At 36.4% G+C, this 18615-nt stretch overlaps 1 protein-coding gene across 1 annotated transcript; it reads left to right on the forward strand.

Moving 5' to 3' along the window:
- Window positions 1-2851: 2851 nt before the first annotated feature.
- On the forward strand, window positions 2852-16255 carry RAD21L1 (RAD21 cohesin complex component like 1). The gene is made up of 8 exons (XM_034641598.1): window positions 2852-3021; window positions 4146-4275; window positions 5721-5814; window positions 7955-8061; window positions 11753-11923; window positions 13459-13550; window positions 14522-14629; window positions 16211-16255. Exons 1-8 carry the CDS (start codon window positions 2878-2880, stop codon window positions 16253-16255), a joined length of 891 nt encoding a protein of 296 aa, XP_034497489.1. The 5' UTR covers window positions 2852-2877.
- Window positions 16256-18615: the final 2360 nt, after the last annotated feature.

An 18615-nucleotide genomic window follows, 5' to 3' on the forward strand; every position in this document is an offset into this window, starting at 1 on the left:
CTTTTACTAACTCTCATGCCACGCTGCTCTTCCATAAAAACCTACTTTGTACTTTTCCCTCTACTTCCTGGATGGGGTGCTGCCTAATTCACGAATCGTTTAATAAAGCCAATTAGATCTTTAAAATGTACTTGGTTGAATATGTGTTATTTAACATGAGTAAATGAGACAACCTATCAGGAGGAGCCTGGGACCTTATCAATAACCTATAAATTGGATGCCATTGTTCTTCCAAGGTTTATTAGTATTTATTATGAATCTCAAGGGAGGAATCCAGCCTTGGATCCTTATTCTGTGGTATGATTTTTCTTAGGTTTTAGCACTTGTCTTTGGCTATTGAAAGCTGTGATGTTCCCAGGCAGGAAGATAATTGCTGTCCGCAAAGGGTGGGTGAATGCGATTGATCTTTTAATAATGACATTNTCCGCAAAGGGTGGGTGAAGGCGATTGATCTTTTAATAATGACAGTAATAATAGCTAATGTTTCCTGAGCATTTATTATTGCCAGGTTCTTTGCATGCTTTGTCTCATTTATCTCCTACAATACCTATGGCACAGGTACTTTTATTAGCATCATTTCCATTTCACGGATGAGAAAACCTAGGGTTCAAGCGATTAAATCATTTCTCCAGGGACCCCTTATGAAGTTAGTGGAAGAGAGGAGAGTCCATCCTAGGGATGTTCAGAGACCAGGCAGAGGAGTCACACCACCTTCCACAATTGTTCTGTAGGACCCGGCTCCGTCCCTGTCATCCTCCCTTTAGCCCCCGTTGCTCTCCGCCCCCGCGCTGCCTAATTCCTAATTCCTAGGTTAGAGCTCTGACCGCGCAAGCACCATGCAGGAGACTGCAAGCCAGGACTGGAGCGCTCCGCCTCCGCCCTGCTGCCCCGCCCCTCTCTCCGCCCCATCTCCGCCGCCCCGCCCCTCGCCCCACCCCATCCCTGGTCAACTGCCCCGCCCCGTCCCTTGCAGCCCCGCCCATCGCTCCCGCGGACGCCCCCACCCCGCCTCCAGCGCCGGTTCCTTCATCGCCCCTCACCCGGGTTTGCTCCCCCGCCCGGAAGGAGCCCTCTGGCTCTCCCCACGCCCCTGTCCCAGGGCGGCCGCCGGCTCGGCTGTGCGCCCCTCACTCCCCGCCGCCCGCGGCCGCCCTCCTTCTCCTCCTCCCTCCCCCAAACCCCCTCCTTGCCCGGGACCTTCTCCCAGCTGCGCCCCCCGTCCCCCCGCCCCCGCTCCCGGTTCTCGCCAGCTCCGCTTTGCGCGCAGCCAGCCCCATCTAGAAACACCCTGAGGGACTTTGCGGGGGTCGCTGTTGGGGGGGGGGCAGGGGAGGGTGGAATATGTGATGGGGAAAATCAGTGTCTCAGGAAAATTAAATCACAGGGTTGTTGTTTTTCCTTAAAATACATCGATAACCATATACCTGGGAGCAATTTTGTAAGACAAAAAACACAGAACAGAAAAGAAGAAAGTAGAACTAGGGCAGGCACAGGCCATAAACATGAAAATCTCCTGCTCTGTTACTGGGGAATGTGGTTTGGTAGATTGCCTAAGTTTTAATTTTGGGTACAGTGATTTGATTTTGGGGGTGGAAATGGGCGTTGATCAAAGTTCACCTAAATTCTGAATTCTGTGGTTGATTTTGTTTTTGTGTTCATTTTGGCTTTTCGCTTTTGATCAGAGCTTTAAGTAGAAAAGCAGCAAAAAAGCTTTTATAGTGGCAGCTTAAGATTACTTATATGTGAGCAATAACTTGATTCTTCTCTAGAAGTCGAAGTATTATAATATCCCTTTGCTTAAAGTGGAGCCTTACTCTCGATAGTACAATAGGTAGACATGTGCATAAATTGTTTTTGTTCTGAGTTAAGGTTTTCTTTCACCATTCTTGTTTGGAAACATTTAAATTTGATTCATGTTTCCTTTCTTGCTTTGGGATTCTTTTCCTGTAGTTTCTTGTTTCCTCATTTTTTCATTTTATAATCCTTTGGAGTTCCATTATTTTAACTTCAAAGGTTAATACATTTTTGAACAAACCAGAGCATCTTGCAGAAAACAAAGAAATTCAACACCTGGTTATAAGTCAATGATCCAACGTTTCTCAAATTCCTAAATTTTAGAAAAGAGGTGACATGTGTTCACTTTCCTTAGTTTTGTCTATGTTTTCCTGTTGTTTTTTCCCTATTTCCATCTCCTATTTTTCCCAGACTTTCTCCTCTTTTTATTTGACCATATTAATAAGAGAACTCAAATCCTTTGCAGGATAAAATCAGTAGAATGTAAGAAGCCATCAATGATCAGAATACATTTAAACTGGGTGTGGTTCACAGTCTAACAGAGCCTCTCATTAGTTTGTAATTTCGTATTTTATTTTTATTTTTATTTTTTATTTTTTTAAAGATTTTATTTATTTGACAGAGATAGAGACAGCCAGCGAGAGAGGGNATTAGTTTGTAATTTCGTATTTTATTTTTTTTATTTTTTATTTTTTTAAAGATTTTATTTATTTGACAGAGATAGAGACAGCCAGCGAGAGAGGGAACACAAGCAGGGGGAGTGGGAGAGGAAGAAGCAGGCTCATAGCGGAGGAGCCTGACGTGGGGCTCGATCACATAACGCTGGGATCACGCCCTGAGCTGAAGGCAGACGCTTAACCGCTGTGCCGCCCAGGCGCCCCGTAATTTCGTATTTTAAATAACGGTTTCTCCTTTAAAAAAAATTATTTGAATAATACCTTGAATTGGAAGGTAGTCTGTTATTTTATAGAATTAATAAAAAGTGTTTTTGCTATAAAATAGCAACTGTTTTTGTAATCAATTTTTAAATATCTTTTAACGTTCCTTCTAGTTTGTTAAATACAGCTAAGGAATACGGACAACATGTTCTATACACATGTGCTTATGAGTAAGCGAGGGCCATTGGCCAAGATCTGGCTTGCAGCTCACTGGGAGAAGAAACTCACAAAGGCTCATGTATTTGAATGTAATCTAGAGATAACCATTGAAAAAATTCTTTCATCTAAGGTATGCTATTGATTAAAAATATAAATTAAAATTTTATCTATAAATAAAATAAAATTAAAATTATAAAACTTCCAAGGAAGTTTTACTTCTGAAATGGTCTTCTCTCTTTTAATTCCTATAACATTTATTACCTGAGCTTAAACAAATGTCAGTTTCTGTTGCTAATTACTATTTCATACGTTTATCATGAACAGATTGGACCCTGAAGGAGAAAGGTCATGTTTTATACGTGTTTTGTAATCCTTTCTTATTCCCTTAACAAAATACAATCTACGTCATATAAACCAAATAAGTACTTCTTAGAAAAATAGTGAGCGAATGAATATGGAGAGTAGAAAAAAATGATTGAGTATAAATCAAAATATATATGAAAATACTTCAAAAAGTACCATGTTCATTATAAAACACTATAATAAGATATTAGAATTTGCATTAAAATATTGTTTTGTATATTTTTAGGTTAAGTATTTTTCTGCTTGAAAGAAGAATGAATGATAATTGAAAACCTTCCATGTATCAGGCACTGGGCTAGGCTTATGTTCATTACATTATTTAATCTTCACAACAACCCTATGAAATGGGCTTCTTTTAGCTTCAGTGAGGTGTGGTGGTGAAGAACATGAACTTTTGAGTAGTCAAATTGAAGTTTCATTCCTACTCCATTAGTAGTTGTGTTACTTTGGGCATGCTTTCTGAGTCTCAGGTTTTTTTCTTCTGTAAAAAGAAGATGTCAAAATTATATGAAGAGTTCTTAAGACAATGCCTGGCACAAAATAAGTGTGTAATAAGTTGTAGCCATTATTAACAAACTGAAGTTTAAGAAGGTTGAATGACAGCCTCAGTAACTGAGCCAAGGCTTGAACCTCAGTCTGCCTGACTGCAGAGTTTATATTCTTCCCATGAAACCAATAATAACATATTTCACTTAATGGTACATGAGATTATCTTCATTGAATAAGAACGAAAGTTCATCATTTTACAAGATGAGGTAAAAGTTAAGTAATTCACTTTAAATAAGAATAAGCAAAATGTCTGCTTTTTAAAGAGAAGAAATACTATGATTTTATAATTTTCAAACAGCGTTTATGAGTCTAATTCTTAACATTCTAATACTTTATTGAAAGGTAAAAATTGCACTTCGAACTTCAGGACATCTTCTTTTGGGAGTTGTGCGAATCTATAATAGGAAAGCAAAATATCTTTTGGCAGATTGCAATGAAGCATTGCTTAAAATGAAGATGACATTTCGCCCAGGTATACTTGCAATGTTGATTTGTCTCACTTATCTTCGTTCCCTTTTGCATCTTTATTTTGGGTGGGCTCTTTTAATTGGTGGTGCTCTGTAATTCCAGGGTGTATAGTGAATATAAACTTCCTTTTCACTGATTCTAAGTTTCCATGGTTAAGGACAAATTATATTCTTTCCCTTGCTCTTTTCCTGTGTTTGCAGGAAAAGGTTATACTTTCAAAAACTTGTAATGTTCCTGTGTATTTACATAAAAAATATACGTAAAGCTACCACACTTACGTGAGAAATTATGATCCAGTTTTAATGGATTTCTTAGTTTGCTGTATCTGTTTTTGCCTTTATGAGATGACTTAGAAATAATATAATTGACAAAACCCAGATATCATAATTGTCATTGTTTTCAGAATTCTCAGGACTCTAAGCAGCATGCTATTATGAAATATTATAGAAAATGTCTAGGCATTCCAAAGTGCTAGATGTTTACGTGTGTCATAAATATAATGCCTTTAAATTTAATTTAAATACATTCATTATTTCTTCCTTGTATTACAGTTATTTAGGTACAGGCCTTGCCTCTCATACTAGTTTGCAAACTCCTTGAAGGCAACATCTTTGTCGTATTTATTTTCTGAATCTCTTATAGTACTTGTCTCAGTGCCTTGAACATACTATTCCCTCAATTAATATTTGTTGAACTGGGGTTGACTGGGGTTTTTTTCTTTATTTAAAATATTTGTAGAATCTCTGTATAAGTTTATACTCAATCAAATATGGTTCTTTTGTACATTATTTCATTTATATAATCCACAGATATTTATTGATCCCATACTTTGTGCCAAGCCTATTTTAGGCTCTGGGATACAAGGACAAACAAGGCAAATAAGATCCCTTTCAGTTTGGTGAGGAAATCAGATAATGAAAAAGTTTTTTTTAATTATTACAATAATTATAGATTGTGATTGTGCTATGCAGGCATATAAACAGAGTATTACAACAAAAAGTAACAGAAAACTTTACTTGAGTTAAGCTGATTGGGAAAAGCCTTTCAGAGAGGATAGAATTTAAGGTCAGATTTGAAGAATGAGTAGTACCCAGCCATGTAAAAAGTCCCTGAGGGAATAGCATTTCGGGCAGAGGGAACCCTGAGAGCAAAGGTCTGGAGGAACAAAAAGGCCAGTATGGTTGGAGTCTAGTGAATGAGGGAAAGATGATACTGATAGGTTTGTAGGGCTGCAGAGGACCTGATTAGAAATTTGGATTTTATTTAAATGCACTGGGGAAGTCACTAAATCATTCTAAGCATGGGAATGAGCTGATCTGATTGATTTTTAAATATTTTTAATATCACTCTGGCTGTTTGTAGAGAATGGACTGAAGAAGGGCAGAAGTTGAGAGTTTCTCACTTATATAGCATTATTGTTCACTGAATGTGGTTTTTGATTCTTTTCAGGACTGGTTGACCTCCCGAAAGAGAATTTTGAAGCTGCTTACAATGCTATCACACTGCCAGAAGAATTTCATGATTTTGACACCCAGAATGTGAAGTAAATTTTATTTATTTTCCTTCAATTTGATTTTCTTGATATTTTGTTGTTTTCACCTTCATATTTCATGAACACAAGTGGAATCTAGTTAACAACTGAAATACACATGCAGTTGACAAAGATTTAAATTCAGTGTGAAATTTTGAAATACAACGCCAAAAATGTATCATTATATTTGCTGAATGCAGTTTGCAATATTGACAGTATGTTCATCCATTCATTCAGTAAGTATTTGTTGGGGGCCTTCCATATGCCAGGCAGTGCTCTAAGCACTAAGGAGATAGCAATAAACAACAGCTCCTGTCTGCATGAATCTTACATTTTAGACAAGCAATAAACAAATAAATATATAATATGTCAGGAAATGATCAGCAATATGAAAAGAAATAGGAAAAAAAGTAAATAAATGGCAGGTTGGTCAGGAAAGGCTTTTTTTTTAAGGTCAGAACTGAAACGTGAAGGAGGTGTAGGAACAAATCAGTAATGTGGGGAAGAATGTTCCAGGTAGAGCAAGTGGGCAGGCCCCGAGGCAGAACACATTGGACATTTTCAGGGAACAGCAGGGAGGCAAGTGAGACTAGAGTGCTATAAATGAGCATCTGAGTGGTAGGAGATGAGGTCAGAGAGGTAGCTGGGGGTGCAAATGATGTAGGGTGTTGTAGTCCACATTAAGGACTTTTATTTTACTTTGATAGGAAGCATAGGAAGGTTTTGAATAGGCGGGTGACTGGATCTGACTTGATTTCAACGTGCTTCCTCAGGCTACTTACTATAAGGGGGAAAGGGAGGAAGCAGAGAGCCTATGAGAAGATTATTTCAGTAAGAAGTCCAGATAATCACCCCCATCCACCCACCCAACCCCTAACCCAGGGCCCCTGCCCTCAGGAGCTGTTGGGGAAACTCCACCCCAACTCTTATCAGGAGCTGCTAGGGGTAGAGCCCAGCATTGGGAGGGTCTCCCCGCCCACACCGGGCCATATCCCCACCGCAATGATCTGAAAGTGAAGGCCCCGAGGGCACTGGTGGTTAAAAAGAGTTAGTGCCTTGGGTGGGGGATGCCAGTACTCATGACTGGGATGGATAGGAAGGGGACCTGACAGCCCTGCCCTGTCTGTGGGAACCTGAGGGCCCACCTAGGAGCATGTGCCCTCCCCCTAGCAGCCCACAGATGTGGGGTCAGGATGCCTGGTCTCTGTGTCCTAGAAGGGACCCTCCTGTGGTCTTTGTCTGGTTCTTCCTTAATAAATGGTACTATCCCCGCCAAAAAAAAAAAAAAAGGAAGTCCAAGGGAGAAATGACAGTGTTTGTGATCACTTTACTTCTCAGTCTTCATGTTATCAAGGTGGTAACAGTCAAATTATGAATATATTTTGAAGACAGAGCCAACAGGATTTCCTGAAGAATTGGATATAGTTTTAAGGGAAAGAGAGATGACAGTATGATTTGGGCATGAGAATGGAGTTAACCACCTAATGAGATGAGGATAACTAGAGAATGGCAGGTTTAAGAGGGGCAGGGTAAAGGCTAAATTAGGCTTTAGACATAATTTTTGAGACGATTGTTGAACATCCAAGGGGAGTAGGCAGATAGTCGAATATCTGGGTCTGAAATTCAGGAAAGAGGTCTGGATTGGGATATATAAATTTGAAAGTTGTGAGTATATAGTTGGAACTTCACCCATGAGTCACAAGAGACCCCCAGGGAATGTGTGTAATTTTTTAAAAAGAGAGAGATCTGAGAAGAGAGTGTTGGGTCATTCCTAGTAGCTAATAGTCTTATGAGGAAGAACTAATAAAGGAGATGGAAAAAGAGCAGCCAATGAGGTAGGAAAAAAATCAGGAGAAAGTAGGCCAAGAGAAGACTGTTCCATGAGGGAGTGAACATCTGTTTCAAATGTGTTTGGTTAAGGTAAGTAAAATAAGGACTGAAAATTGACCACTGGATTTGGCAACCTGGAGATCATTTGTGTATATGCATGTATAATAAACTAGTGGTTATAAATAATACTATTGAGAAAATAAAAGTATTTTTATAATAAAACCTGTTTTTTGTTTTAGGGGTTTGGGGTTTTTTTTTCAGTATACTGCAAAATCCTTGTGTTCTGTTCCCATGTTTTTCTCAATCTTCTGTCTCTCCATAGTGCTATTGATGTTTCAGAACACTTTACTCAGAACCAAAGCAAACCAGAGGAAATCACACTTAGAGAAGATTATAGTAATGATCTACTTTTCCAAGCTGGAAGCTTTGGTGAGAATATTTGGAAATTAAAATTATAAGCTATAATCAATTATATTTGCATTTTTATACTGAAACAATATCAATAGAAATAGCTATCTCTACACCAGCAGAAATATCTTCGGAATGAATCTCTTGTTGGGTAAATGCAACTCTCAGTAAGTTTGCCTTCACCTTTTTCTAAAGAGGTGTCAATACCAAGACTCAGTCTTAGGCTATTCACTTCCCTTCTTAGTGTACGGCCATTTATTGAATACTTACTATAAGCAGGTGCGTCATAGGCATAGGCTGTACAAAGTTTGCAGAAGCATTTCCTGAAGGAGCTTCAGGCTGGGAAAGAGACATGCAAAAAAACATTTACGGTAGCAACATATGTATAAGGTTTTACATGTGTGCTGCATATAGTGTGCCTTCAAAATAACGATAATTCCTTCAGTATATGATGATATCAATTGTAAAATAACAGATTTTAACATGGCTTGGGATTGAGGAGGAAATACCACATGCTAAATACATACTCACTGATTGTGAAAAAGAAACTATTGAGTGTATTTTAGAATTGAAGCCATGTAGTATTTGTTCTTTTTATGGCATTTACCTCTGTCTTGTACCATGATATTATGTACATCCTGTGTTGGTCTGAAAACTCCAGGATGATAAGATCTGTGTCATTTTCATCTTTGACTTTCTTATGGTACCTGGAGCAGTGAACATAGAAGGATGGCCTAAATCTGTGTTTGGTGAGGGAGGGTGGTCAAGGCAGTAATGCTTGAGCTACATCTCTAACCTCCACTTACTCTCCCTCCATAACTCTTATGATCCATAGCTGTGTCCTTAAATGATTTGGTGCAGGATGAGTTTTATAATTTTTGTTAATTTCCAGTCTGTCATGGAATGATACTTTTGTAAGACTTAAAAAAAATTGATTACTAGAAAAATTAAAAGTTTAAAAATCCAAATATATGGTCCAATTTCTGTTATTAAATTAAACATATATAAAATTACTCTGTGAAATTGCTATAAAACATTCTAAACACTTACCTCTAATTTGTGTATTTACTCTGTCATGGACAAGGACCAACCCACAGACCATACTTTGAAGTGCATGGATCTCTAACTCTATGTAACCCTAAGCCTTAAAATGTAATACATTGGTGAAGAGTTAATCATATTTCCTACTGCCCAAGACACTCTTTACACATTTCCCTGTAAATACTACGATTCTTCATTAGGACTGAAACTTTAGGATCACCTTTTTTCTTTAAGATTTAATTAATTAATTAATTAATTAATTTGAGAGAGAGCGAGCTGGGGTGGGGGAGGCGAGGAGCAGAGGGGGAGGGAGAGGGAGGAGGAAAGAATCTCAGGCAGACTCTGTGCTCAGTGTGGAGCCCCATGTGGGGCTCAATCCCACAACCCCGAGATCATGACCCTAGCCAAAACCAAGAGTTGGACACTTAACCGACTGAGCCACTCAAGTGCCCCCCAGGATCACTTTTAACTACACTTTCTGTAAACTTCATACCCGTGCTGATTTACAACAACAACAAAAAATTGGAAATGCCTCTTAGGTCTTCTTTCTATTTCCCTAGGCACCAGCATAGTTCACCAGTACGGGGGTGCCTTCATGGCTCAGTTGATTAAGTGTCCGCCTCTTGATCTCAGCTCAGGTCTTGATCTCAGGGTTGTGAGTTCAAGTCCCACATTGCTGAGCATGGAGTCTACTTTAAAAAAATGTATGTATATATGTGTGTTATGTGTATATATATATAGCTCACGAGTGCTAAAGTCCTGGAGTACTATAATACCCTCCTACACATCTCCCAGTCTCTTCTCACTTTCTGTATATCTCTGCAAGAACAATTGTCCTTAAATTCCATTTTTTTTTCATATCACATTCCTCTACTTAAGTATCTTGGGTTCCTATGACTTACTTTAGACACCCCTGCCTATCCTCAAGGCCCTCTACCAGTTTATCACCTTCTTTGTTTTATCAACTTTGTTTTACTCTCACTACAGAGTTTCTGCTCTAAATATCTTACCAGCTAACCAATACAATTTAGCTGTTCTCAGTCTGTGCCTCCTACAATTCAAAAAAGGGAAAGAACATGTTCTTAGCATACCAACAGACCTGAGTTTGAATCAGCTTTCTCTATTGCCTTGCTGTGTGATATTGGGCAAATTACCTAGCTTGTCTGAGCCTTACTACCCTATTTGTAAAATTGAGATACTACTAGCAACATCAGAGAGCTATTTCCCTTATTCCCTCCTTCAGTCCTTTTCATCAATAAGTGATTTTTCTCTCCTTCAAAAACTAGCTCAAACCTAACGTTTTCTGAGAAACGTTTCATATTAATACATGCTATTCTGAAATATAAGATTGAAAGCAATGATTATTTTTTAAATTTTTTTGAGTAATCTCAGGGTATCATGATACTCAGTGCTCAGAATACAGTGTCTGTTCATAAATGTTATCTTATTGACCAAGGCTGGTTTTTCTTTTGGGAGCTTTCAAGCTGCTTCTGGAGGATGTGAACATATTTTTAGGTTTTTTGGTTTTGTTTTGTTTTTTAAGTCAGTCTTCTATTGAGCAAATCTTTAATCCAGTGCACTGAAGGCTGGCTTTTTCAACTCCTCCTTTCTAGGAGACGTAGGCCTATAGAAGAGTCTTAATATAAGTGATACTTCATTATTTTCTTTACTGACTAGCACTAACTAACGTGCGTTGTTAGAGAGAGGGAAGAGAAGACCAACCCCTGTCTGACCTCTGGTTTCAGACTCCTGGACCCAGGGATTCAAATCCAAGAAAGGGAAAGAATATACAGCCAATCTGCAAGCCAGTCAGTTTGAAGGAGGGAGTTCATTTTATCTGCTGCTGTCAGTGTCTTAGGAGTTTACTCTCATAAGTTGCCATTTTGCAGACTATTTTACCAGTGAAATTCTAACACTGATACTGTCACTGTCTCTGCTAGGTTCAGATCCTGGCTTTGTCATTTATTAGGGGTATGACTGTGTGCAAATTATAAAACCTTTCCATGGACATGTTTCCTTGTCTGTACAATAAGGATTATATGTCTGTACAATAAGGATTATAATAGTATCTTCTGTTACATAATATAATGCATATAATAAGTACCCGGTTAATATTAGCTGGCTGGGTTTTGTCTTTTTGACTGCCACATCTCCAGCAGCCAAGCAGATTGCCTAATATCCAGTCATTCAGTAAATATTTTTTGAATGAGTGTTATAAGCTCATTCTTTAATAGTTTACCTACCTTTCCACTCCTAAGAAGACAGATATGCTTCTTATTTTTTAGACCTCCATTATGGATAAACAACACAAGCAATTGTACTTGAAATAATATGAAATAATGCTTGATCAAGCAGGACATGACCTATCTAATGTAGAAGAAAAATTCCACTGCCAATAATAACCCTCTGGGAAATTGTTAAACTGAATCACAACTAAAACTCTATCCTAATGTTTTTTCCCTATTGTTTTGGAAAAGTATCAGACTAGAAATCCAATCTCTGCTGATTAACTGAATGACATTAGTAGACAATTCAAATACGTTTTTTAGCTCTCATTTTTCTTATCTGTAAAATGGGAGGGGCTATCCAAGAAGATATCTGAATTTCCATCTAACCCTAAATCTCTATGTTTCTACGGCTAACTCAGTATTAATGATACATATTTATTTAGGGGAGGAAACTGAAATTCTCAGAAGACATAGCTTCTTTGATGACAACATACTGCTGAATTCCAGTGGTCCTTTAGTTGAACATAGTTCTGGAAGCATTGCTGGAGAAAAACCTCTGTTCTATGACAGTGAAGATGGATTTGGAGATGAAGGGGCTGCAGGAGAGATGATTGGTATGCTGTCTGGTTATATAGAAATTAGATATTTATTTCAATCGTACTAGAATGTATTAATAGGTTTATTAGATCAAACTAAAATTTCAGGTATTCCCCTCTGTCATATAAATTAATATTTTTTTATACAGGTTTTCAAAGTCTATGGTGTATTTAAGCATTTAGGCTAAGTCTAAGTGAATAACCATCTAAACACATTTTTCATATAGGTTATAAAATATTCCTTGTTTTTATTTTTACAAATTCCTAATTTTTAAAGAGGAACCAGTGGAGTAAATATATTCCTCACAAAATATATGAGATCATATATTAGAAAACATTGTTTTCCTTAACAGAAATTGTGAAACAGCNTCCCCTCTGTCATATAAATTAATATTTTTTTATACAGGTTTTCAAAGTCTATGGTGTATTTAAGCATTTAGGCTAAGTCTAAGTGAATAACCATCTAAACACATTTTTCATATAGGTTATAAAATATTCCTTGTTTTTATTTTTACAAATTCCTAATTTTTAAAGAGGAACCAGTGGAGTAAATATATTCCTCACAAAATATATGAGATCATATATTAGAAAACATTGTTTTCCTTAACAGAAATTGTGAAACAGAGAAAGGATCTGTCCAACATTTTATTTTATAATTTTATATTTATATTATGATGTTATTATAAAAAAATCATAGAAGTAGGGTAGACAAAAACTGGGAAATCTAAATACACATATTTTAAAGATAGTGATGGTTAAATAACAAATCTTTTTTTAATTCTCTAGTTTACTTTAAAAGGCTAGTTATAGCAGACTTTTTGAAATTTCAAAATTATGAATAATAGTGGTTCTACCTTAAATCTCTACCAAAGAATTNCTTGTTTTTATTTTTACAAATTCCTAATTTTTAAAGAGGAACCAGTGGAGTAAATATATTCCTCACAAAATACATGAGATCATATATTAGAAAACATTGTTTTCCTTAACAGAAATTGTGAAACAGAGAAAGGATCTGTCCAACATTTTATTTTATAATTTTATATTTATATTATGATGTTATTATAAAAAAATCATAGAAGTAGGGTAGACAAAAACTGGGAAATCTAAATACACATATTTTAAAGATAGTGATGGTTAAATAACAAATCTTTTTTTAATTCTCTAGTTTACTTTAAAAGGCTAGTTATAGCAGACTTTTTGAAATTTCAAAATTATGAATAATAGTGGTTCTACCTTAAATCTCTACCAAAGAATTTGAAAGCTTTTACTTCTTGATTTGAAATCTAAGCATGGCTATGTAACAAGGTTACTATCTTGGTATTAATTTAGTAAATATCTCCTGAAATTAAACAGCTATTTAATAAAGGAAAGGAAATGATATATATAAAATTTTATATTATCCTACTTGAAATATGATAGTCTGTGTAACCAATCAAATCTACCTACGTAGGGTTGTACTTTATATTCCTCGCATACAATAATGTCAATAAATGTTTAGTGAACAAATGACAGATTAACTCTGTATGACGAAAGTATTTATTGTGTTTTTCAAGACAATCTACTGCAAGATGATCAAAATATCCTGTTAGAAGACAGTCATTTGAACAGAGAAATTTCTCTGCCTCCTGAACCTCCTGATACCATAGTGGGTATGATGAAATTATCCTTTGTGTAGAAAGTGAACAGATACTAATATTCAAATTAAGCCTTATAACTGCACAGTTTAAGTAACAATATAGTATATTGGAAGAGAGTAAAGAATGTTGTCCCTCAAACTCTCTTGAGTCTGACCCTAGACAACATGGAATAGGAAACTAGACTCCGAGAGAGGTACAGCAATGGTATTTAACCAGGGTTGGGTTTATTTGGTATGAGAGCACATTTAAACACTCTGCCAAAATACTGTGCTTTTGAATCATTAAAATAATATGTGTTACATGTTCAAAACATCAATAATATCTGATATTAATAATGGTTATTAATTATTAATATTGTCATTAATTATTAATACCATATCGGCATTAATATAATTGGACAATCTGTATACGATTTGAGAAAAATTACAGATGTGGGGATATTTTCTACTTGAAATTCATGTGACGGTACCTCAGACTATTTGAAGTCTTTCTGATTTTTCCTGAGAATTAAAAGCATGAATAGCCCCATTTTGATTCTTCACTCTTTTTGATGTTACATTTCCCACCTAAAAGAAATTTAAAATGTAAAAAGAGAGGCAATTTAAGCTTACTTACGGTTCTTTATGGGTTAACTAATAATTACATGATTTAACAGAATACAAGGTTTTAGCAGACATATAATCAAATTTATGTCAGTCATTTATTATGGTTGCTACCGCTGTTTCTACTAAGTCTAACCGTAGATGTCACATTACAAAAGAAGGTGATGATACTTGACTCACCTAGACACTATAATCTCTGTGTCTCTTCAACTCCATTAAGTACATGATTCTAAAAATCAGATTTGGCTCCAGTTAGCAATATAAATCTTCAATTATCATTATCTTTTGGTTGCATTCTCATACAAGCAACTAACTTATAACATAACCATTATTTTTAAAATATTTTTTAATAATTCCTTTTATGGTGATGTTATTAGTGGAACCAGATAATCCAGAGTATATACGTCTACCTGAAAATGGAAAAATGGATGAAACATTATCAAATGAAGAAGAAGGATTTACCCTTGACCCAATTGATGTTTCAGGTCAGACTTATTCTTGTTTTTGTTTTTATTTTTTATTTTTTAATTTTTAAAAAAGATTTATTTATTTGAGGGGTGAGGGGCAGAGGGAGAGAGGGAATCCACAGCAGACTCCCCACTGAGTGTGGAGCCTGACAAAGGGCTCGATCTCACAACCCTGAGATCATGACCTGTGCCGAAATCAAGAGAGTTGGCTGCTTAACCCTAAGCCACCCAAGCGCCCCTTTGTTTTAATTTTTGATACACTACTGTCTTTTACTGTGAGATAATCTGTGAAATATTATAGAAGGTAGTCAATCCAGTAATAACATTTGCAATACAATAGGGAAAGAGTATGGAGGAAATTTGAGGTGATCCTTTCATTTTAGTTAGTCGTGGTCAAGCCATATACTGAGTTTGGGAAACTGGAAAATCTAAAACTGAGCTCAATGCCAGTAGTTACTGAACCATTACTCTCTGTTGGGCACAGAAATGAAGAAGACATGGTACCTGCTTTTAAGAGGTTTACAGACTGATTGGGAAGATAGATAAACATGCAAATGAATATAAAATAAGGCAGAATAAAAGGATCAGAAGAGATGCCTATGCCCTCTAACATTTAACCTCATGCGTATTTTTAGGAATAAAAGATAAATATGAATCTAATATATAAGTTGACCTTGTAAGGACATCATAGTTTTAAGTAGTATAATTGATATGAATTTCAGTTATAAACTCAGGCATGCAAGGAATAAAGCATTCAAGTTTTTTCTTTACTATATGCAACTCTGATCTTCTATCTCACTGGGTTAGCAAAACTTTCAGTCTGTACAGTTCCCCTGTATGCCCTAAGCCATGCAATGTCAAAATTGGAGGGAGGGGTGTGGCAGGTAGAAAGGAAATTTTGGTCATCAGCCACAACAGTTTGTGGTACCCACTAAATCCAGCCTATATAGGCTCTGGGGTCATCACACAGCCAGCCCTTCTGGGATCTTGGCACATTCCCAGCATTTTACCAAGGCACATTACCAGGCTGGTTACTAGTTCTTTCTGGCTCCATCTGATCTCAAACCTCACCCATTCTGGAAAATCTAATCTTCCCTTTTTGCATCTTTACTAAGGAAAAGCTTAAATTCTGCTTTCTACCTGGTAAAATTATCTAAAGGAGTGAAATCCCTTGGGCCTAGCTACTTACTTGGAATTTGTGTATGAATTTCAATGGAGGAGGGAAAAATATACTGGACAAATACAAATTAATGTTTCAAAATATCTTGTTATATGGATGTATTAAGGAACTTCAAAACTGATCAGCTTCCCTCATTATATCCTCTGTTCCACATTTCCTCACTTGTCTGCCTGCTAGGTCAACAGGGTCCCTTCTAAGTACTTTGAAGGAACACTTTATAAGATGCATCTACTCTTGGCTGCTCAGATACTCTAGCTGTGCAAAAACCTTTGAAGCATGATTTTTCTGTAGAGAGAAAGGGATTTTCTTCCCACAGCAACTCTGTAGGTTACATTGTGGTAGATAGATATGTGGTGCCTAGAATATCATTTTACAAAGCGGTGCAACCAATCACATTTGTGCCTATTTCTTATATTTAGACATTGCTGAGAAGAGAAAAGCCAAAAAGAGGAAATTGCTCATAGATCCAATCAAGGAGATCAGTAGCAAAATTATGCATAAACAGCTTACTTCCTTTATGGACACGCTCATGGTTTTGGAACTTGCACCTCCTACCCAAAGATTGATGATGTGGAAAAAGAAGGGAGGAGTGGACACACTTCTGTCAACTGCTGCCCAGGATTTGACTCATGCTGAACTGAAAATGGTAATAGTTTTCATCTTTTTACTTAGGTGCAGTGTTTGGTTATAAATAAATAAATGCATATTTACATTCATGTATACAACAGAATAAAAACTTGTAAAAAAAATACCGCCTTACTTTTGAGTTAATTTGCTTGATGTGTGTGCATGAATTATAGTTTTCACTTTTTAGCATATGTGCTTGTATTTTATTGAATTGTTTTACTTATACAAAAACAAGAAATAAAAATGTATGTTTTTACAGTTGTTTACAAAATGCTTTCTGTCCTCTGGCTTTAAATTTGGAAGAAAATTGATGCAGAAGGAATCAGTAAGGGAAGAAGTGGGAAGCAAAAACATAGTAGGTGAGACATCCTAACTGTTGATGTTGAGGGGTATGTTGTAGAAACAAAAATGTCATTTTACATTTCAAATGAAAATGGTAACCAATTCCATATTCCCAAGTATAAATGCTATCTCTAGAAGAGTATTTCAACTTAAACTGTTACATCAGCAATGCCTGCAGATTAATTTTTGTCCAACAAGCTACATTAAAAAGATGAGGTATATATACTATGTGGATTCATCCTAAATTCACTCCTACCTACCTCCCCCATCCCTACAGGAAGTACTCATAAACCTTCAACAGATAAAACAACTGTATCTAGGAGGATAATGTTTCACTTTAAGACAACTAACATGAGAAGTCACCTAGTGATAAGAATAACATTTAAACAATACAATTAACCTGAGAAATAGATACTTCCATCCATCTAGAGGATACATAGAGTATTAATAATTACTGATTATTATTGTGACTATTATAAAGGAATAATAAAACCAGTTTTGGTAGTGAGTGAATCTCTGCTAACTGATCACCTGTCCTGAAGGCATTAAAATCTACTGAACCATACACCAAGATGGGCTTGAACTATCCATGTTGTCTTGTGAGTGCATGTGTTGGAGTGAGTGTGGAGGAGATAGTTGTTGGAGGATGGGGAGAGAGCTGATAAGAAGCAGACAAGGGGAAAGAGAAGATAAATGCGTGAGACTTGGGAAACTATAAGAAAGTTTGTACACCCTTTGCTTAAATTATTGGATTGCAAGTTTTCTGTCAGGCGCTTTCTTTTGTAACAACCAGATCCCAATTTAAGTTTGAAAGATATTTTGGTGAAATCTTCTGTACTTCCTTAATAATTCAGAGACCTCTGTGATGGAAGAACTAAATTTCCAGCAAGACTTAAATCAATCCAAAACTTGGAAGGATGTGATTGATGGATCTAAGTGTAGCTCTCATGAGGATATCAATAAAAATATTAATTCTGAGGTAAGTTAAAGATAAATAAAAATATTATTTTTCTGACACAGAGTGAACCTTGAGACTCTGATATATCTTCTTACACTTATAGTTTATATTTCATCTTATCTTATTCTGTAATTTGTTTAGTAAGTGGCAGTACTATGAAAAGCATGATTTTCATCTACAGAACAGTATTTTCTGGAAGCTTTGGATAGTAAATCACAAGATAAGTGGTTTCAGGGGCGCCTGGGTGGCACAGCGGTTAAGCATCTGCCTTCGGCTCAGGGCGTGATCCTGGCGTTATGGGATCGAGCCCCACATTCAGGCTCCTCTGCTGTGAGCCTGCTTCTTCCTTTCCCACTCCCCCTGCTTGTGTTCCCTCTCTCGCTGGCTGTCTCTATCTCTGTCGAATAAATAAATAAAATCTTTAAAAAAAAAAAAAGATAAGTGGTTTCATACTGAAACATTTTGCATGGTACATCAAATATTGAATCCAGTTATATCCTGAGAATCCTACTGGGCCCCACATTCAATATATCATGAAATTTTTTAGGACTCTTGACAGTGCACCTATGTTTTGTTTCTGATCATAAATTCACTCTTCTCACCTCTAAGACTATGTCTTAGACTTATAATTACCTTAGCCTTGAATCCAAAAGACTATCTAAAGATCCATGACCAAACAAAATTTTTAAAAATTTTTACTTGAAGATGTAATTCTTATTCAAAAAACATATTTAACAGCATCATTGGAATCAATGTGCTGTAAAATATATTCCCCATTGGCACTTTAGTGGTTGTAGAAATGTAAATATTATAGCCAAACCAGATAAAAATAAACTAGTACTTTTCTGGTTTGTTCCATCATCACTGTATTTTGATAACCACTCAGGGGAGTCAAAG

The sequence above is a fragment of the Ailuropoda melanoleuca genome, chromosome 13 (genome assembly GCF_002007445.2).
Source record: "Ailuropoda melanoleuca isolate Jingjing chromosome 13, ASM200744v2, whole genome shotgun sequence".
In the NCBI taxonomy this organism is placed as follows: domain Eukaryota; kingdom Metazoa; phylum Chordata; class Mammalia; order Carnivora; family Ursidae; genus Ailuropoda; species Ailuropoda melanoleuca.

Coding starts and splice junctions, on each gene's coding strand:
- RAD21L1 (XM_034641598.1), top strand. CDS start 2,878: ATGTTCTATACACATGTGCTTATGAGTAAGCGAGGGCCATTGGCCAAG. Junction 8,062..11,752: donor TTTCCAAGCTGGAAGCTTTG/GTGAGAATATTT, acceptor ATATTTATTTAG/GGGAGGAAACTGAAATTCTC. Junction 14,630..16,210: donor TGACCCAATTGATGTTTCAG/GTCAGACTTATT, acceptor TCTTATATTTAG/ACATTGCTGAGAAGAGAAAA.